This window comes from Thermobia domestica, chromosome 1 (genome assembly GCF_964235325.1).
Source record: "Thermobia domestica chromosome 1, izTheDome1.hap1.1, whole genome shotgun sequence".
NCBI classification, from domain to species: Eukaryota; Metazoa; Arthropoda; class Insecta; order Zygentoma; family Lepismatidae; genus Thermobia; species Thermobia domestica.
In genome coordinates, this window is record NC_137454.1 from 134,143,056 (window position 1) to 134,166,408 (window position 23,353).

At 35.4% G+C, this 23,353-nt stretch overlaps 1 protein-coding gene across 3 annotated transcripts in view; it reads right to left on the minus strand.

Annotated features, from left to right (window-relative positions):
• The window catches only part of LOC145689315 (nucleolysin TIAR-like), a 1,166,854-nt gene that overhangs the window by 767,397 nt on the left and 376,104 nt on the right, over positions 1–23,353 (minus strand). The window contains exon 1 of one of the 3 annotated variants that reach the window (XM_081763473.1): positions 6,648–6,740. The exons of the other annotated variants lie outside the window; for them this stretch is intronic. Coding sequence (XP_081619599.1) covers positions 6,648–6,725 — 78 coding nt within the window. The 5' untranslated portion in view covers positions 6,726–6,740. Of the gene's footprint in view, positions 1–6,647; positions 6,741–23,353 lie in introns of those variants that run through there. 3 annotated transcript variants of the gene reach the window in all.

Genomic DNA, 23,353 nt, shown 5'->3' on the forward strand with positions numbered 1-23,353 from the left:
CCAACGACATCCGGCTGAAGTTCTGCACTCTCTGAAATGAGTATTATTCACATATAGCCTTCTAAACGGGAAAATAATATTTTACACCATAAAAACTCGTCTGAAACTTTTCTGTATGCATGATAAGACAAACAGCCAACAGTAATCAAGAATTGCAGATGAATATACAAATAGCTGGAATAATCGCGCCACTGAGTTCAATGTGAAAACTTTCCATCAGGGATGCAAATGCGATAATGGCCTTGTCGCCCAAGCAGAAATCTTACGAGCGGGGACGAGGGCACGAAAAAGGTTTAGAATAGGATGTATGTGTGTGAGGGAGAAGAAGATTAGGTATCTCAGCCTCGTTATAAGCCGCGTGGGAACTTGTGACTTACATGTCAGGAGTTGATGCAAAGAACAAGCCCATACGCTGAACTTCTACCGTTTGCGAGTATCAAGGCATGCAGTGAGCGACCTCTCTGAATTCAAATTTAGTCTCTGTAAATCTCAATGCACAATCTTTCAACATGAATGAGAGTTGCACCTGACAAACTAAAAATATTTTATTCATGCTACCACTTCCATATCCGCCATTCAATGTTAAATAACTCCTTCCGCCCATGTATTTTTTGTATGTATGACGGTGTACGGTAAAAAGTATGTCCATGGGTTGAAATCGAACGGAACTAGCATTGCAGTTTGTTCTAACATGACATTGAGGTATTTCGGTTTCTTTACTTTCTGTAAGTTTTTTAGATAATTATTCCTTTCGTTGCATACATTAAAAAGTGCGTAATAGTTAATTCTTATATACACACTATAATTCCAAACCTACTGCGATTAAACACATGTATATACCAGTCATTCCCAGTGGAATGCTCTGTGACGTCACTGCTCACCTTCTCTTACGGGACGTACTTGAACCTGAACCCACAAAGTGTGGGTAATGTATATATTTCCTGAAGGTTTGGGTCAAGGTAAGATCAAAACCAGTTACCAAAATTGGGGAGCTCTCAAGCATTCCGCTTGAGGGCAGCACGTTACTCATTTTTCTTAACACCTTTAAACGTGTCCATAAAATCCGTTGCAACCCCGTAAAATCTGAAACGATTTGACAAATATGAAAACAGAAAAACATGTCTTTCATCATTTCAAAACTATAACGTATTAAAGTAAAATAAATTGTCCCAGGGTCCCAGACGGGATCCAACTCAAAATTTTTAAAAGGAAAGGGGGGTCAACTTGCACATCGTATGAAAGTTGTTAAATAAAAGAAGATAAATCAAGTCGCGACTCTTTACGATAAGCCTGTGCAAAATAGCGGTGGTTCAAAATATCAACACAATCTTCATTGCAAAGTCTATGGCCACTCGTATGAATCTGAAACGGTGGAATAGGTCTAGAAACAAAAACACGCATATGTCATTATTTCAAAAGTATTGTGCAATGTTCTTTTATCTTCTTAATAAACATACAAATTGTCCCTCTATCAACATCACTAAAGATTTGGACGTCAGTCAACACCTCTGTATTTTATCAGCCTGGCTTCGATTCACTGAACTAGAAATTCAATGACCGATATCTTGCAACAAAACTAGAGGAAGAAGACACATCCAAAGACAGAGTAGACGAAGTTAACCAACGACAACGATGTAGAGAAGAACACTCCGCGACTTTTAATTACGAATAGTAAAATTTACCCATGTCTATAAGAGTAATGCATATAATTACGTATCCTTCAACCGACAACAAGAATAATTTTGTTATTAGAAAGCATCCATACTCGTATTATTCAACGCTATAAGCTTGTTCGTATTTCGTTGCTTCTGTGTCGAGCTTCTGTTCGAGCCGTCTAGCTGACCATAGCTAACATTCCATGTTCCTCAAAGAAGACAACAATACACCAAAAGAATCATAGATGGAGGATCACCGAATGTTTCAGGCAAATGCTATGTAGTACTTTACCTATCTTAAGTTCATCCTTTTCTATGTTAGCCCCCTCACAATGTTTCAAATTGAAAGGTATTCGATTTGTTAAGCATCCCACATCATGAACCCATTACCTCTACTCTAAACATTTTAATCTATAAAATCCTGGGACGAGCTTGTCAATTTTAAACTCCCAAATTCTTAATTTGATTTATGTTATGTCGAGTTACAAGAACTGACGAGACCACATTGCACAATATTATCAGCATGTAGAAAGGCACCAATAATAAATTCGTATTGTAAAGCGTAATCAGCGGGTATGTACTATCTAATGCCTTGTGCAGCACTTTTCACTTCCTTACTTAAATTAATGATAACTTCAGACGAAACAAAATATCTTCTTTTTTCGTATGAGAAAATTTGTAAATCTACACTTTTCCCTTCGTTATCACTCTATAATCCTTGAATTTTAGTCGCTACATTTTACCTGCGGATGTAATAGTTGCAAAATCTTACACTAAAGTAGGGTGGTAAAAAAAATCGATGTAAGAACTTGTTGTGCAAAGGTATGTTTTTCAATATCTTGAAATGAAATGAAATCTTCAAGTTTTACGTCCCACGATTATGCTGGCTAGGTTAAAGGAAACGGTAATAATAAGAAATGAATAAAATTGTTGAATGAAGAAAGTGGGAGGAAACGGGAGAACCCCGAGAAAACCCACGCACGTTTGTGCACCACAAAGCTCACTTGGCGCGTGATGGGATCGAACCAAGGACCTCACGCACGAGGTGAACGCTCTACAACTGAGCCATGGCGGCCCCCATTTCAATATCTTTGTCGCTCTGTCCTCCATATTACTTTCCTTTAATTTCTGCTCCTTCTAGCATAGATTTCGCTTTTGAAAGTGAAAACTGTGGCACTCTAACGAAGAAACAAGGAATGAATACAAACAAAAACTTATTGATTAGCGTGAGGCAAACTCTATGAGAACAAACACATTAATTAGGTTAATAGTTTGTCCCGAGTAGCTACGGGATATGAATAACCGCGTCCCCAAATAAACATGTTGGTCTTAAGTGCACTAACATTTTAGAATAATTTAAAAGAAATAATAATAATGAACCATTTCTTTAGCGACGAATGGGAAAATACATCATAACAGAAAGCAATACTCAAGTATACCTGTAATACTGAGCTCTTCCGTGGCTAAGCGGTTAGCGCACGCACCTTTGGCATGGGAAACCCGGATTATATTCCCGGAAGGAGCTCACGTGGTTCAGATTCCACGTTAATCAGTAGAACCCGTCTCATATAGCCTCACTGCTGAAAAGGGACGTTAAACTCAAAATCAACTCAAGTAATAACACTAATAATATAAAAACAAATAGAGATTCATAATCGACTGCAACAAAACAAGAACATTTTCCGCACAATTAAGCAGAGTGTTATGTTCAACATGTCTATCACATGATGATATAACATATTTAGTTTAAATTTTAGGGGGCTTTTTTTCTTATTTTGTAAATTTTTATTACATTAGAAAAGATCAAATATTAAATGTAGCGTCTGAGAAGTTTGCTTAAGTTAAATCTTATATGGTCACTTTAAGAGGTGCCTTATTTATAACTCTACGGTTTATTTCTGTCAGAAGATTTGAGTTCCTTCTACTCGTTCTTCATGCTTCCCAGGTTGGGTATCACTATTCTATGCATGGATGAAGTAAATCAATATTTAATGTCACAAAATGTATCGACTATTACTTCATTCACATTTTGTCCTGTAATCAGTTACAAACCATTACAATAAAATATAAATAACTAAAATTCGAACATAAATAATAACTATACCTAACCACTATATAAACCCATGTATATGTAAAATCCTATGTTACCAATATCTATGCTACTGACACATAAACCGTTGTATCAACAACTTTAGTAAAAGAATGCAAATAACGTTGTATGTTGTTACGTCTGGAGAGTCCATCACAGTGAACCTTGTCTACTGTTGCTTTCGATATGCATCAAACTAACTGCTATTACTCGTGTTATCCCCTAACTTGGTTGTTTAATTATAGTTGAACGACGTTATGAGATGAGACACCGCTTAAATTGAGAAATCCGAGTCGTTACAAGGTTAGCATCAGATGCAAACACCTCTACAAGGAATGGAACTCGGGACCACACGCGCAGAGAGCATTAGTTAGTCATTTAATCAGAAAGTGGTACATAGTTATTAGCAACGTTATTTTTTTTTTAAATTTTTATTTCACCTCAATCGTATTTCCGTACTATGCGGGGCCCTTTAAGTATTAAAGTATAACTTTAAAATTTATATAACATGATTTAAAAAAAATGAAATGAAATCTTTGAGTTTTACGTCCCACGGTTATGCCGGTTAGACTAAAGGAGACGGTGATTATGAGAAATGAGTGAAATGGTGGAATGAAGAAAGTGGGAGGAAACGGGAGAACCCCGAGGAAACCCATGAGCACGGTTTGTCCACCACAAAGTTCACACGGCGCGAGCTGGGATCGAACCAGGGACCCCAAGCACCGGAGGTGAACGCTGAGCCACCGTACCCCCCTAACATGATTCAAGAGTGAATCTGCAATTCTACTTACTTTTCTCACATTTTCTCCAAATATCACATTAACAGGGCTCCCGGACATCCCGGTTTAGCCGGGACGATCCTTGATTTAAAACATGTCCCCACCCGGAATTGTTCAGAACTACATATGTTTCAGTTTCCATCCAAAACGTAAGTTAATCTCATTCGTGCCTTATTTTTTAATGCTGTTTTATTAATCATCGATCTCAACTCCTCTGTAATCATCTAATAATCTACCTCTGGAACTCACTTTTGATGAGTGTTTACCTACTATTAATTAACTCGGATGTTTCAGCAAAAACTAAGTGCGTAATTATGAATATATTGTAAATTTCATAGGGTATACCGTTTTCTAAAATCTAGAAATATAGAAGTCCTACACATTATTACTTTACGTATTACAAAATATACCTTGATTTATGCATCTCTCACGAACCACGAACCAATTATCGTGTTCTAGACTACATTGGAAGGGCACTTTAAAAAATAGTTTTCCAAAAAAAAAAAAAAAAAAATCCGCTTTTCAGGGAGAAAAAATGTAACCCACGTAACACACAATCCACGATTAAACCGAACATAAAATTAAACCACTGGATTTGGCTCAATGCGATGTCACACACTACTAAGTTCCATCATCGGCCATCTTTGAATAGTCTCAAACGATTTATAACTATACACACGAGAATTATATTTTAACATACACACAATCCAAGCGTAGGTAAGCCTAAAGTTTCGCCTGGTAATCCTAACACACAAGGATGAATATTGGGATGGTGTTATATGACTAGAGATATTTTATTTTTTATACGTAAATAAAATATGTTACGTTTATAGAATACAAACATTAATAAGTTCTGATAACACAATTATATAGAATTTAAAACAACCCAACGCAAAATATTTAAAGTCAGAGATTATTATTATTAATAATAATAATTAGCTTAGCATCTCAAACATTTTACAATGCATTCGCAATTCGGATGTTCGATTATATTCCAGCCCTATAATTACACCACTCGATCACTACTTTAAACATTCTCTACTTAAATGTTTTTAATAATAATACCGGTAATATGCAATCATAGCAAGTGAATGAATGACTGGACAAAGTAAAATGATAAATATTAACGAATGTCTTAATATGTTATATACACAAAGATTTACACATCCGTGAATTATATTTTCATTTCAGCTAGAACTCATAGCTATGAGAATTGTCGGAACACAAAACTTGGCTATCGCATTGAAGTTACACCGTATGAGTATTTCGTTAAAATAAAATTTTATTTAATGAAAAAAAAAAATGACAAGCAGAAAGTTTCGTATATTAAGGAAAACTCCATCTAGTTAACGATCTATAAAAATAGATAAATAAGGCAATATTCAATATCATTTTTCGATGCGCGTTGCTTAAAGTTTTATTCCCAGTGAGGGCACTTAATGTTACTTCAACCATACGTTAGACAGTGAACATAGTTAACATGCCACGCAGGTGAAAAGCAATATTAAAATCATACGAAATATTAATAAAAATAATAACATCCAGAAGTCGTAACACGCAAAACTGTTCAAATCCTAATGTAAAACTCACTGAAGTAAGTGAATAATCGATACTTATGTGATTATAATATGTTAGGTATCTCGTGTATTTCTTGCTAGAATATGAAAAGAGAGAATGAGAGCAAACTGAATTTGGCAATTAAACACAATTTCTTACAAACTTCGTGTTTTAAGATTGACATAGCGTTGTATAATATGTGACAAAACTTTTCCCACATTCACACGAATGAAATACAAAGGATATTGTATACAAATCCTATATATATTGTGTTTCATTTTCTTATCCTAAGAGAAACCATAAAAATAACTCGTGTGCAATAGTTAATAAAAACAGAAAAAAATATAAATAAAAAGTAACTTGAAGCAGATTTTACAAAATTTAACACATCAAACGTCACTGTCATTTTAAATAAGTGCCAGGAATCTAACTGTTTAATCCTCCAAAGTAAAGGGGGGAAGGAAAAGCTACTATCAGATCAAGATGATGTTTAGAAAGATAAAAGGCAAAAAAGGAAAGATTGCTTTGACAGGATCAATGGCCACGTGTGCCACGAAATGCACCTACCGCAGTACACAGAACGGGAAAGCCTCCTCGTGACGTCACGAAGGCAGAGGTAACGTTGAACTTCGCTTCCTGCGCCATGCGATACCACTGCCCTCTCGTGTAAAGAACACGGAACTAACTATGAAACAGAAAATTTCACGATAGGAGAGGGCAACACCGACGTCATCGAAACAACACCGTTGTGCGCAAAGACACAGAAACAAGTGAGATGAGAAAGACACCAAAGTACAACTCACTCATATCACTCGCAAAATAAGCAATTATTACAAAACGGTAGTTCATCCCGAATAATACAAGTGAGGTGAGTACTTACGGTACTTTGTTTATGAATATACGGCATTTATACACAAGTAATAATATGAAAGGAACACACGTAGAAATAGAAGATTTTTAAAACACAATCGACTTTGTCGAAACGCTAATGGATGGATTCAACGATTAGTTCGAAACATTTTTTATTTCTGAAATAACTGAATTCACATTGATATGCCCACCACCACTCATATTCATAGGTATTTTGCCACCATTGGCAGTTAGCTACTTGCCGCAAACTAAGAAGTTTCCATGCACCACGTTCTTCAGCTAACCTCTTCGTCTTCACATAGAAATATTATGTTTTAGTAGCGTCCATCAACCATAGCCTCTTTCGCTCCTCCCTCGTTTACCTTCAACCGTACCTTCCAGCACGTCCATCATTATACAGTTCCTTATGACCCAATGTTCCAACCAGCTTCTCTTGTTCTTTTTATATTTGAATTGACTCTTTTAACGCATCCTCATTCGCTCTCCGCTCAACCAAATTATTAATCTCCATTCTTCTTCCACACACATTTCGAAAGTTTCAAGTTTCTCTAATCGCTTTTACATGTCCATGTCTCTGCTCCATAGAATACAATACTCCATGTGAAACACTTTATAGGCTTTTTCTTAACTCTTTATTTAAAACCTCACACAATATATGGGTCGTCCAGTTTCAAAACGGCTCTTGTCCATTTACAGAAAATCTCAGAAAACCGAGAAAAACTGTAGGATCGGTGCGTTTTGTAGAACTGGAAATATTTGAGGATGTTCAAATTTTTCACAAACATACGAAGTATTCCCAGTTCTACAAAACATGCAGATCCTACATTTTTTCTGAGTTTTGTGAGGTTTTATGTAAATGCACAGGAGTCGTTTAGGAACTGGACGACTCATATGTACTTTTCTTCCTTATTATTTTTCTTTCGCCATTCATATTCTTGCTTCCATTTCACGTTTACCCTTGTCCTCACTAACAGATCACTCACGTTTTAAAAAAATAAAGTATTGCAGATAGAAACTTTTTATTAACAAATACAGAGTGATATTGAAAACAGTTTGTATCTATTTAGTTCTGATTTGAATTACTTTGTTCTGTTGTGCGTTGAAATGACATAACAATTAACAATACAATTATTGTTAATAAAACCCGATCAGCTATAGCGCTGTCAGTGGAAAGGATAGAAGTGGAGTTGTCGCTTCCGTCTACCACTCTGCTGCCGTTTCCAGTTATTATGTTTGGTCAGAAGCTAATCGCGCAGTGGCGGATCTAGAAGGTAAAAACTGGGGAGGCAAGCAGGAACCCAAACTATAATAAGTATGTCATGAGTTTACTATACACTTTCAAAAATGCATAAACAGTAGCTTGAATTATTTTTGTTACTCAAAAAACTGAAGGGCCTAGGCCACCGACCCCAGGCTAGATCCGCCACTGTCATCGCGCATACAAAGTCGAAATATTTTTCCAAAGTAACAGTTCTGTGATTCAGTGCAAAGAGTTTTTCGCTTAAAGTTTGATAGTCCACGTAATGAAAATGTCCCTGATTGGGAGACTACCTTGCAGTGGGTCAAGAATTTCCTAACAAGCTCAGCGTTGAGGGAGGAGGATCATCTGGCTGACCTAAAAGTACTCATACCCCTAAGTTCGTATTGAAGCTGTGAGACAGTTTGCCTTGCAGTCCTCAAAACGTTCTGCAACGAAGCACTTTTTGTATTTTTTAAAAAATGAATATTAAGTTACAAATGTAAAGAAAAAAATCACGTATGATCAATTCCGTAAGGAGTATCACAATTTTGCATGCACCACGTTCAACATTTTCGCCATCCTCTACGGCGGCTATTACTATTATTATTAATTGTTTTCTAAACCTTAGATACTTTGCCAGCACAAACGGTATGTGAAACAACCCTACAGTTAAGGTGGAACCTCAACCACTGAAATGTGTTCAAATGTTAATTCTACTTCATCAGGAACCGAAACCGGGACCTTATGTACCGAAGGCGCACGCCCTTGCAGCATGTAAGCCAGATGAAAACTTATTCAATTTATTAGTTTACCGACGTGAATGAAATATAATAGGAGGGAGAGAGAGAGAGAGAGAGAGAGAGAACGACGGAGGCTACAATTTATAGACAATATCAAAACAGAGGAATCGTTACGTGAAGACGAAGGAGTTGGCAAAAGACTGAGGAGCATGGAAGCTTCTAAATTGCGACAAGTGACCTGTCAATAACGGCAAAATATCTGCAGCAAGTGACCTGTCAATAATGGCAGAATACCTATGTTGTTGATCTTCATTTGAAATATATATTTATTTGTACATATCTAATGAAACAGTATGTTTTGGTTTAGGAAATAAGTAGAAATTAACGTTTCCTTCAAATTTACTCCTCATAAAAAAAATAAACAAATAAAAATAAAATAAAAATAAAAAATAAAATAAATAAATAAATTATATATATAAAATAATAGAACAATTACTACCTAAAATGGCCACACGTTCTATCCAGCGTAAACGAGAGCAATATTCGGTAGACCTACCAGTAAAAACCTTCAGTTTACTGATCAATCTTCTACAATCCAAGTCTTTTATGTATGATGAACCTGCAAGATATTCTTCGATGCAAGTGTAATCATGTCTGCTAATATACAATAGATCTGTTATTTCTTGAATCATTTTACGTAGGGAAAATCAACCCATCTTGCAAAGACAGGGAACCAATTTATTTGAAATAGATTTATACAAAGTAGTATCATAAATACGTTATCTCTTATCTATACCTATACCTCGACCTCTTACGGGGAGTCCTTAAAATCCGCCATGGTACACCTTTGAATGTCGAGGTCAAGGGGGAAAATAAGAAGCACTTTTAAAACATTTTCACAGACCTGCCCTCAACGTAATGGCACATTCGATTCGAGTGGATGCAGAACCAAAAGCAGTTTAGACAGAAAAGAAAACACACCATCCGGTAACACAAAAGCATCCCGCCTCCAGAAACTCTTATGGACCATAACATGAGCTTCCTGAAATTGGCAGCTACAAAACCGAGAGTAGCGCCTCAGTCATTTCTAAATTTGACTACTATAAAAACAGGCTACGAAATGAAGCACATGAAACCACGGATGAAGTTTTATTATTCAACTGGGGTGTTTCGAAAGAGCAGAAAAGAAAGAATAAAAAAAAATGATGGTATGCCAATAGAAGTGGAAGAAACCACATGGAGAGGGGGAAAAACTACATAGACCATATCTTCCCCATTTTGAAAGAAAGAAAAAACGAAAATCAATACAAAACAAGCGCTACCCGTAAGTAGAGGAATAAGAAAATGCAAATGCATTGGAGACTACCAAACTCCATTTCGGATACATAAGACAAAACTATATCAACTTCAATCATCCTCAATGTACATTTCTTCTACATAAATAGTGCAATAAAAGTCATGGAAATAAGTAAATTACTCCTGAATAGAAAACAAACAAAAAAAATTTCAAGTGCTTAAGTTATCTTTTCCTACGGGTATCTACTTGTTATTTTGTAGCATTAGAGTACAGTGACATCTAACAGCAATTAAAAAATAAACTACCTTTTTGACGGTAGACACACGAAATACTGTATGTCCAATATTAGTTCTAGGAAAACTGACCTTGTGTAAGTTTCATAAGGATTATTAAATAATAATAATAATAATAATAATAATAATAATAATAATAATAATAATAATATAATGATTTGCACAGCCCGGTTGGCACCGACGATGTGGCATCTACCTACCAACCAGACTGGATTCGACCGTCGACTTGATTCCACTGGTATTGTAACAAACTAGTATTTATCCAATAGATTGTATTTATTCCTTTTTTCGATCTCTCCTCGAGCTGCTATGAGTCCTCCTAGAGTCGATGTATCTGGTACATTAGAGGGAACGTAAGTATTCACATAGGTGCATTCTCCTTTTTCCGTAACACAAACGTAATTCTGTCAGGCCTTTTTCCGTCATTGCGGCTACATCCATTTGGTTCTCTCACTGACGGAACGCCTGCTGAAATGAGAGCTATCAGAATAATATCATTCATACTGGTATGTTGTGAAAACCTGCCAGCACCGTTTCTACATAAGCCATGCAATCCTTTTATGTTACATGTGGAGAAACGGTGTGGCTCGTAGATATCTAATCCTAATCGTGGAACGGTGGCTATTCGAAAACTCTCGTTAGACAAATGTAAGCTCGAAGATGAAGGCAAAGCTTGAAGCCATGCTCCGTTTTCAGGAGATGTGACAGGAAAAGTCTGGCTCTATCTACGAGGTTATCAGTTGAGCGTAGTAGTGAAACTATATTATGCTTTACTATAGGTTCACCCTAGGCTGACTGGACATTTCTTCTTTCGTGTGCTGGTGATCTAATCCTACTAAATTAATATATTTGGCCACGCAGTACTGTACATCTTGATTAGTGTTTATGTCAACTTCTCGTTGGAGTAGAGATGCCATTAACTGTCGAGAGCCATACGCTGAAGCGAGGAAAGATGGAATAGCAATATCCATGGTCTGAGGAATCCTAAGACCTCCATATCCAAATGGTAAAGAAGTTTGTAGTCATGTATTGTTGTTTAATGAACAGCTGAGAACGAATTCTAATCCAGCTTTTAATATGCTATCGGACTTCTAATAAGTCGTCTTCTCGCCCAAAGTTATATTCCATAGTGACATTCAAAATTGTATTTTTGGGGAAAACAGTTATCTTCCAAGCAATTTCCCAATGAATGAACAGATTTTAATATATAATTTATTAAAGATAATTTAATTTGTTTTCACTGATATCTAATACTGCATTGATTAATTCACTCTGTAATAACTGATAAAAAAAAAACTTCATCACACAAACACCGCTTTCGAACGAGATTCTCAAAAAAAAAAAAAAAAAGCAAGAAAGAAAAGAAAAAAGAAAGAAAAACAAACACATTAATAGTTTCATCGAGATTGAAAGAGAAGAAATCTTTCCTCTCATTTTTGGGTTGGATTCTACTAAATTAAGAATAATTTTATCATTTGGGCCTTTTCTAGTAAGCTCATCTTATCTATTACAGAACTGGACACAATTTAAATAATAGTCTATAAAATGTCTACATAATATATCGATTTCCACAAAACACTTGCCAACACCAAGGATATATTTCATATCATTAGCATATTTCAAACTACTATAAAATTAGTTAGTGTGCTTCATCAAAAACTTTTTAACTCCAGATGAGACAATGTAACATGGGTTGTTGATCTATAGCCCATTTCCTTCTCAACAAGATCGGAAGATTCAGCAGTTACAAGAACCCAAAATACCTCTCGCGTAAGAAATTATCTCCATTAGATCAACAACTTAATACACTCGAGCGGCAGTTTCCGATGACCCAACCTGACTTTCCTCCTCGACTCCAAAGATAACTTCATTGATTCGCCGACTTCTAAACACAATGTCGGGAGAGTCGCAACAACAGAAATATCCTCGTTTATCGGTATGCATCTGGCAAGCCGCCCCAGGTCTCCAAGAAAAGAAGAGTTCTTATCTCAGAGTTTCAACTGCACAGTCGAGTATTTCCATTGTTGTGCACGGAGAAGGTCTTTTGTTTTCAGGCTCCCAAAAGCTGCCTCTTTCTCTTATGACTCTTTCAACCCTTTCGTCCCATACGCTACCGGATGCATTTCGTGGAAGGGTAAATTCCGCCATAGGAAGTTAAATCTTGGCTCAAGTTCCGCTTTGGCTCCCACAATAGGCCTTTGCCTATTCAAAACACGGCTCATAAAATAAAGAACATGACGAAAAGAAGTATGAATGAAGTAAATAAAAAGAAATAAAATTATTAAAATCTATGTGTATATAAAATATACCATTTTTAACTATGCGGCGTGGATAACACTAGAAATGAGTATAGGAAAAGCAAACACTCACCCTACTTTACTTTTAATTAACTCACAAATGAAATAAATTGGATTATTGAGCTTACCACATTACGAACTGTCAGGGTGACTTGGGAATAAATTTAAGGGTTCTCCAACAACATGCAAGTGATCTACAGCTTACGTAACTATGAAACCAATGTACCAAACGTGTCTCTCTACAATTAAGTATGCCGCGAAATGCATCACGTTAATAATAGGACGGATAATGCGTTCGCTATCTATGCTCGTGCTTCGTCTCGATAGCGGAAGTGAAAGGGGACTCATTGCTTTGAATGCAAATCTGAGTAGTAGTACGGATCTCACTTCAACCAACAGTTCCGTCTTATGTATTGAAAGGAACGTCAAATTCCAATCAATACAAATTATACACAGCGAGCGCAGGTAACCGGTTAAATCTGTCTCGTAAGCTATGGATTTCAGATTCAAATATTCTGACAGTCACCTTGGGAGGAAAAAGTTTGAGTTCTGTTATCACTAGGTAACCTAGCCTATTTCAAAATTAAAAAAAAAAAATGTTAATATAGAATTGAATCAGTTACGGTATACGTTCTGTGACGTTAATCACAGGACCCATGGAATACTAAAAAACTGCGACCGACGATATTTCAGAGTTGCCGTCATATTTCACGTAGGAAAGAGATAGTTCGTTGTATAAGCTTCTTTGGGTGTCCACTGTATATAAACAGAACATCTTGATAGAAATAATGTGAAAGAGAATTCAATGAACCGTATTATGCTATTCAATTCATCGAGGATCCACTTTGTGTGTACTAAACATGATTTTCGTTGCACTAAAGCGTTGTTGGCGACGACCGACGATTTCTAAATAGTAACATCACCGCGGATGTCCACGTTACACAACTCGTGTCGGGGTGTGATCGTCCCAACAAATTGTTTTAAGCGTTCGCTCTACGCACTGAGGTTTCTCTTCCGTCCACTATTATTTTTCGCCGATGCTGTCGTACTATAGGTCATCCCTACACATTATTAAGAACTACAAGGCACTACACAAGCATTCTTAATGCTACAACTTTACACATATTAGATGATGCAAATTACAAGTGTTTGCATTATTTTGATTACTATCTGCATGCATGCAGAACGCCAGCATTCGTATTAATATGTAAAAGGTATTTGACAAGACCATTTTCAATTTGTGAAATTTCAAATTCAAAGATATAAATTAAAGTTTTAATATTTCAAAAGGTAAAATGGTGGTTCATGCTATGATAAATAATAGATTTCTAACTAGATAACTAACATGACATAAGTGCAGTCACCATGATCTATCACAGAAGTTATTTCTAACCATTAACAAGCTCATTGCTAACCAAGCATGCATACTTACGCCAGACAAATACAAATGGCTGTTGTGACAAACAGAAACGCATCCATCAGTTACGCTAATAGATCTATACTGTATGCAAGAATGTATGATGTATATCAAATTAAAATTCACTTGTTTCTTACGACACAGAGTGAAACATTTCCTGAAGCCAATAGTGAGGGGCTTCTCTCATTCATAATTCTACCAAACTATGAGCATATTTCACATGGGTCTACATATATGTGTGTGCGCGTGAGCGAGAGAGAGTAAGAGAGAGAAGGGAATTCTGAATTGAACAGTGAATTGTAAACACGACTAATGGCTGATCTGGAAGTCTCCCGTTCACAAGTACCGTGCCCAAGAATACAACCAAGTACTTCTTTTTCAAATTTCCTTCCCTCCACTTTCGACTACGACGAATTTTCAAAAAAAAAAAAAAAAAAAGACAATTTAATTTATGTATTCAATAAAAAGAAGTGAAGTTAAAACAAGCTTGATTTGTGCTGAGCATACTGACTAATGATTCTGAACATCCATCTTCTCAGGGTCACCCTCATGAAGACGGTTTTGCTATTGAGCTAAAATCTTCTGTCATGTTTGGCGTATGTCAAATATGTCATAAAATATTGCAAACTAATCAAAGAAAAAAACATATCCCAAAACTAGAAAAAAGAGAGAGAAAGAAAAAAAGAAGTGGTGTATGTAGTACTTCTTTAACGGGGGCCCAAGTTTCCAAATTCACATCTTCTCTGGATTTCTTCATATATATCTTAATATAACTATATATTTGTCACACTATCTTGTTCAAGAGAGGGATTAAAGCCCGGACATCCCTCCTTTGCGTATGCTATTCATATGGAAATTCAATTTAAAAAATCATAGCATCCTAAATTGTTAGAAAAAATGATTGACGATAGGCCAATTTAACACAACAGAAAAACAGAAAATAAGTTAGTTTATAAGTGAACTATACTAATTTTATTTTGTGTTTAAAACTGCGACTCACGAAAACTTACCGCGGGTGGAAGCTGCCTATACGACATGAATTTGCACCAGAACATATTATGACGACGATTTTCTCACTGTGAAAACTGAAAATAAGCCGAGAACATACTAGGGATTATTGTCATACTTTTGAAAGCAGCACACGAAAATTAAAAATCTGAAATAATATAGGTCTGCCATGTATTCAGTTCAAGTAACATTGAAAAGGCCAATGTGCGTACACTGTAAACGAATTCAATTCCACAGGTCTAGGAGAATAATCACGACGAAAACTTCAGAAAATAAGCAAAAAAAAAAAAAAAAAAAATTAAGATTCAAATAGTAAGTGTTTAAAAACATGATTCACAGTGCGTCCGACAACTCGAATATGGAGGGAAACCTGAAACTAAGAAAAAATAATATGCAACATCGGTTCCAAAGATTATTGCATGTAATGGTTAGACACAACCATAATTTTACGTTAAAACTTTTAATTGCCGTGTTCGCCATCCCGACAGAAACTGGTAAAAGGAATTTCCAAACTTCACAATATACATCTGAATTTGCGGGACAGCGTCTCGTGACGATTCCAGAGAAACTGAAATCTCTCCACATTTTAGCATGCTGACACACGGGTTTTATATATGGAGGAACAGATTCCTCCCGTGAAAGCAAACATGATTCTCCTCTCCCAATTGTCACATAGTATGTTCAATATAGAAACTTGTTTTCTCACTGCATCATACATAAAACTTACCGATTCAGTATCAAATACAATCTAGGAACAAGAAACTTACAAGGATACTTTCGTGTGTGTGTGTGTGTGTGTAGTGAAGGATACAGACGAAGAGGGTGGATAAAGCAACGGGAAAAAGAGGTGGAAGATCAGATAACAACAGGCAAAAAAACAGCATATAACTCCTAGAGTAAAAGCACGCCATTCTTCCGCCATAAATCCGAACTCGCTTTTCTTTCTGGACGTCGCAAACCCTTGTAGAGCGAGTAACTGGAGCCACTCTTTCCTTCTCCATTACTCTCGTCATTTACTTGTTTCGGCGTATAGTCGTACAGAAGAGGGAAATGAAAGAATCTATTTTGAGATTTGGAAAGAACGTTGCTTCAAAAGCCACGACACGATGAAACAAAAATTATATACTTCTCTATTTTTCAATATTATATATATATATATATATATATATATATATATATATATCAACACTTATTATTTGTCTTTATGAGAATATATATATAATAAAGGGGATGGTATATAACTGCGGAAACATCAATACGGAGACTTTGAAGCCTAAAAAAGGTTAAAAGGTATTCCAGATAAACGAAATAAGAGAAAAATTTCGAGTCACTTTGCAGAACAGTGTAGCAAGAAATAGCTAATACTAGTTCAGTACGTTCGGGAAGTCCGTACACATCTATACCTTACTACTTTCTTATTAGCGTATCATATATTATTAATAATATTACTGGCATTAATGTTATTATTAATTATTGATGTCGGTTGATATTGGTGTTAATGTAGCTTAAATGTTGTTCTCATTGTTATTGTTCCATTGTTGGTGGTCTGGGCTCACATCACTCAATCATTCTGTGAGTTGAAATGACAAACACAACTTGTTAAAGAGAGGTTAGTAACGAGTGTGTGGATTCATGAACATTCTCATAAAGAGAGAGAATTACCATCATACAAAAACACTTTAGGGAACTGTTTAATACGCATCCACCATCAAAAAGGACAATGATTTCCTACCTTCGGTCTGATCATATCTGAGAAAAAATAACGCAAAGAGCCTGAAGTGCATTCAATTATGTATCCAACATGATGAAGCACATACAGATCCCTTAGACAACTAACTGTAAATTCATTATTAAATTATTCTATTAAGAAACTAGTAATACTGAAGAGGTATACGGACTTTCTGGACATGCTGTACGTTGACAAAGCAAAAAAAGCAAACAGTATCAATTGTGGGCAGTAATGTACCAGTTAATATATAGCACAGAATTCATATGTGATCTTCCCAGTAGACGAGGGAACTGAAATGTCCTTTATGTACATTCTTGTTCAAAAAAAAACCTTGGCCACCTACTTTGCATCAGGAAAGGAATTTCTAACAACTGAGACAAGAAAATTCTAATATTTTAGCTAGGAATAAATAACTTAGTTGGCTAAAGAAACCTATATTTGTTCCATTAATTCCAACTGTAAATAAGTGTGCAGATCTTTTCAAAGAGAAGTGGGTAGCAAGGTTTTTCTTTATGCACAAGTCTGTACATGTTACCAAATTCGACAGTTGCTAGGAAGGATTGAGCCTCATGTTACACTCCAATAGACATAGAGCATTAATGAGAAGTCGAACTAATAACGAAAACACCACATCCTCTATCATATACATAGAGTTCCTCAAAAGACTTCCTTTTCTATTTCACCACTGAATAATCACCTATTACTCTACTCGCCTCATTGCTTAATAAGGAAAAACTACGAGCAAATAATAATAATAATAATAATAATAATAATAATAATAATAATAATACGTAATCGCCATTAGAACACTTGAAATGTAGCTTCTTAGCGAATTCTTCTTCACAAAAGAACTTTCACAATAATTTAAAAAAAAAATCGAAAATTATTTCTCCTCGAACCCCCCGTTTAGTATATAATACATAGCAGTAGTATTTCTAAGCGAAATATATTCAGGATCCTAACAAATAGATCTTTAACAAGCAATTTCTCGGGAATCCTTTACTGGCTAAATAGAAAATTTACAATAAAACAATGATCATACGAAATGTATCTCATGAAAAGAAAGTCAATGATAATTCTCGAAGTAAATTCAGATCAAATCGCACAAGTTTCATACTTGTAATCAAGAGAATAACTGATATGGTCCAATATAGAATGCACATTCAGTTAATACCTCCAGATTTTTATCAATCACTAAGAAAAATACTTCGCAGATTACAGGAGAGAATAAATTGGTTTAGATCTCTATTCTCGAAGAGACTACTGATTTACTTTGGATATGGAGCTCGTAAATCCTGCGGCTACGGGAGGTCCCTCAAGGTATTACGCCGTTCAGGATTTCCTCTTTCTCTCTTTCTCTCTGATGGAGTGGTTCAGAATCCATTCCTTCGCTCAACCTTTCCTCCATTGCAAGGCCGCACAATGTTCCTCAAGAGGAGATGGAGTACGGTTGGTAAAACCACCCGATCAGTGACGAGCTATCCCGATTCCACCCGCGGGATGGTACAATCCCTAGGAACCATCCCATTTTGCACTCGGCTGGCTCCCCTTAATAAAACACAAACCCTACTCGAAACGAACATATCTTTGACAAACACTGGGTTGCTTTTCTGCAATAACCATTCGTCCGCAAAAGGAGGGGTAAAAAAATAAGAGACAAGAAGGAAGAAAGAAGAGATGAGACAAAAGAAAAACATTTTTTTATATTGCTTATCTTTTATTATAATTCCCTCTATTATTTGTTATATCGAACTTTTAAATTTAACTCCCAACTAATTTAAAAGAAATGTACAAAATATTTCCCACATTAAGGTTTTGTAGTAGTTTACATTACGCTATTTACTCTTTGTCAAAAATATTAATAAAAACCTATTTCTCAAGACAGATTTACTTACCATAGATAAAGCAATTGACAAAAAACTTCACCTAGGTAAAATATATATGATTTTATTTCTCATATATATATATATATATATATATATATATATATATATATATATAATTAGATCTAGAAGAGAAGAAAATGGGTGAGAAGGAAAAAGAAGCGGGAATTACAATCATTATAATACATAACTCGGAATCTCTTAAAGCTAACAGGCATAAAATTTAGTACTTCAACTTTATTTTTAAAATACATAATTAAAGACATGTTTCAGTGGTTTTAAATATTTCTCCTACAAGGAAGGAAAAAACGGTGGCGAATGCAATTGATATAGCAAGATGGTCATATTCCGAAGTTGTCTACCTTTCCATCAGGGGAAACGGTTGAAAAATTTGAAATGAATTTTTGAACACAGTTAATACTTAAGCTGAAACTATTTTATTATTTTTTTTTCACTTTGATTTCAATGTGTGTCGTTGTATACAAAGGGGAAAATTTTTCGAAAACAATTATGCATAAACGTATTCTAGAGGCGCGAAGAACGAAAGCAAAGGCTACAATAAGAGGTGTGAGACCGTAGACCGAACATATAGAGAGGTGTGGGAACGAAGTCTTCAGGTAGACGAAGGCCATAAAATAATTCTTCACGACTTGGATCAACGCCTAGGTTCAAATGCTTGAGCTACGAACTTGAAATCTGGACAGTATATAGAACTTATGAAGTACGGAACCACTAAGGAAGGATATGAATGAAATTTGACGTGGAAAGTCAAGAAATGGAGGTTGCAATTATTTTAATAAAACGTCCGTATGTCGGAAACTCTTAAGGTAGTAAGAGAGAGAAGGGGAACTGAATAGAGTTATACATACACCTATTACTATACATTTTTTTTTAATGAAGTACCATTGCATTTTACTATTGTTTTTGTGTATATAATGTGTGTTAGTTTAAATGAATGTATTGGTTTTTAAAACTGAATAAAGATTAGAGGGGGGTCAAAGTGGTTCCTAAGATGCTTAAATTTTTACCAGCTCTGGGAATACCCCTTTGGGCCTTTATATTAGAGACATGAAATTTGGTATGCAGATTTTTCATTTAAAATAATTAAACACGTGTTTCAGCAGTTTTTGATTTAGGGCAGAAGAAAATAGGTGGAAAGAAAAAGTGGTGAGAGCAGTTATTATGGTTTCGGACTCTTAAGGTTAGTCATATGAAACCTCATATTTGAAGTTATCTATTTTTTAAGTGCAATTTCGTTTCCATCCAAAGATGGGCGGGCCGCAGAAGATAACGTCTTCTCAGGGGCCACGAACATTCATTTATTGGTAATATCATTGGGAGATGGGTATCAGGATTTATTTTCTTATTGATATATTTATATGGTTAGGTTACAGAAAAATGTGACCTGAACATGGTATGTAATATTATATATATATATATATATATATATATATATATATATATATAGATATAGATAGATAGATAGATAGATAGATAGATAGATAGATAGATAGATAGATAGATAGATAGATAGATAGATAGATAGATAGATAGATAGATAGATAGATAGATAATGAAGTGCAGATAACAGAACACAATAAATAATGTTAGTTGAGACAATTGTTAATCTTCTGCTCTGGAGGTACACAAAGTAGGTTTAGACATTGGGAGCCCTGTTAGTTAGAGAACAAATGAGTACATTCATGAATGTGTAATGGATGAATGGATGGCGACAATATATACGACGACAAGGGTTATCGTTATAGTGAGCGGTAGCCTGATCACGTTCACGGATAGCAAGACGATCTAACGGTCTATACATCGCCTGTTTATTTCAAAAGTGGCATAATGCAAAAATCGCCATTATTGACATATGGGCAGAAATTAAAAAGGTAATTTTGATGTCTATCTCTGGTAAAAAATTTCACAGATGTGCTTCCAAAACTGGGCGCTAGAGAGCACTTTGTGCCATTCTTGCACCCATTTGTTTTCACTGCGTTTCGCAACTTTGAAACGCTTCTCCTGAAAAGTTAGAAATTTTGAGTTATGTCACTCATGAAATAAACAGGCGGCATATACTATACTACATATAAAAAAAAATGTGTGTGTGTGTGTGTGTGTGCAGAATTTCATATAAAAAGAAGCCGTCTAATTTGATACATAGATATATCTATGCTAGATGCAATCTGTACGAAGCAGTTTTTTTTTTTCGATTTTCGGCTCTGTGGGAAGGGCGGGGAAATTCAGTTATGCACGTTTCTCGTACAGAGTGGCCCAAACGTAGATATCCAGACGTGCATCGATCAAGTATGACGTTTTAATTAATTAAGTTAATGACTTTATTTGCTTCGACTTTTTTCCGAGCCTAAGGTATAAGTGAAAATAAATTAAGAACAATTAATGAATAAACTAATGGATAAAAATAAGTAAATGATACAGAATGCAATGATTCAAGCAATGCGGGACGTATAACCTACTTTTGGGCCACACCCTGTATGGGTTTTTCTAAAAACGCCTTGTCTGTATGCAACCCATATTGCTTCTGTCATGCGGGCTTACATAAAATCAGGGTTTAAATACCCGGACAATATAAAAAAGATTTGTCTTTCTTTCTGTTTATCCAGGTTCTGAAGTAAGATCTAAGTTCTGAACAAGTTCTTGGTTAACTAAAATGCCCATACGAGGCTTCCAGTACAGAAGAATTGTATATGAAAGATACAACAGAAAGAACGCAAAATCATCGGCAGTCATACGTGAAGACATTTGCTAGTTCTATATAAATAAAGGCTCTGAAACAAAAATGAGAATCAGAATACTAATTAGCGTGACTGAGCAATGTTTGATTTTTGAAATGAGAACCTACTGCACGTAAGTTTACAAGTGTCATTTACAAGTCATTAAACAAAATACAACTGGAACACATATACATACTGTATATACAATACAAAAAGAATTTGTAAATTTGCATGATAATTACTTCTAACTGTCATGTGGAATTCAATTTTAATATCCCTATAATTGTACCAAGTTTAGTTTCTACAAGTCCTACACTAATATTACAAGACTTGGCTTCTTGAAACAAGCCCCTCAGCGTCAAGATGATTACGTGGTAGTACTTACCGCTGGTGCGAAAGATCCCTGACTCGATCCCAATGAAATTTTGTTGTGGACAACACCGTGTTCGTGGATTTTCTCGAGACCTTGCCACATTACTTTACCAATTATTTCATATAGTCTCCCGCGTCTCATTTAGCCCAAAGGAAATAAGCATACGATGTGAAACTAGAAAAACTTATTTCGTTTCATTACACCCACGAATGAGCGTATTAATGGAGACAATTATATGCACACGATGATAAACTAGAATAACAATTATTACGCAAATATAAAAGAAATAAAAGTTGCTTTTTTACATTAAAGAATGGTCTCCTTTCTTTACAGATCATTAGAAACGCTTAAGTTTTATGAGTGTAAAACAAGGGGTGTCGTTATTCTTTGAAAAACCATAATCAGGGTTCTGTTTCCATGACGTAGCAGCACTAGAATTTACGAATTACTATTATTATTGTGTTTCTGTTTCATAAGTTTGTACAACTTATTAAAATACATAAATAAATGGGGCCGAGGTATTTTCGCACAACTATACACAGTAGTTTTATAATTATAATTATAATTATTATTATTATTAAAAGTCGAGCATAGAAATATCGCATTTACATAACTGTTTCTCTGTTTCGAAAGAATGTTCGGGTCTCTGAATATCCCAGTTTCTCTAAATCGTAAATTAATATCATTCGTGAGATATGGATGATGATGATAAACATTTTTTTTTTAATTTATCGATATTCAACTGTAACGAATAATGTGTTCTTTGTCACATCCTTAATACAGGTGACAGGCTATTATTTAATAATTGTGTCATGTTAGGAAGGAGCAAGTGCACAACTATAATTATAGTGTAATTTTTCATAGGATGTCCTGGATTTAGTCTAGAAATATGGTAGGCCTAGTCTAGCAGAAATACAACCCGTAACATTACGAGGAAACACCAAACCAATATTTCTTACGCACATTATACACAAACTCTACGAATACCAATCTTCGTATACTCGAATCAAATACAGCAATACATATATTTATACTTTTTTCAGCCCATGCTCAAATGTTACTCTTCCTCATATTTCTTCTTAAATAACAAAAAACAAGATATAACAAATCCAAGCACACACTTTATTTTTTTTTTAATGGTTAAGTGGTGCAAAATAAATTTCATGAAAATAAAGGAAGGGGACGTTACCCAGGAAGTGACTACTACACAACAAAGGAACGGTCATACAGTACCAAAATTCTCCTTTCTTTCCCGTTACACATTCTAATGTTCCCCTCCACTACGCTCTATGTTATCTTCACCAATTCCCGTTCTTTTCCTAGTGTGCCTTTCGGTCTGCAAAACGTTCATTCCAGGCGTTGTCATTTTGTAGCTAATCTCCTTCAATTGT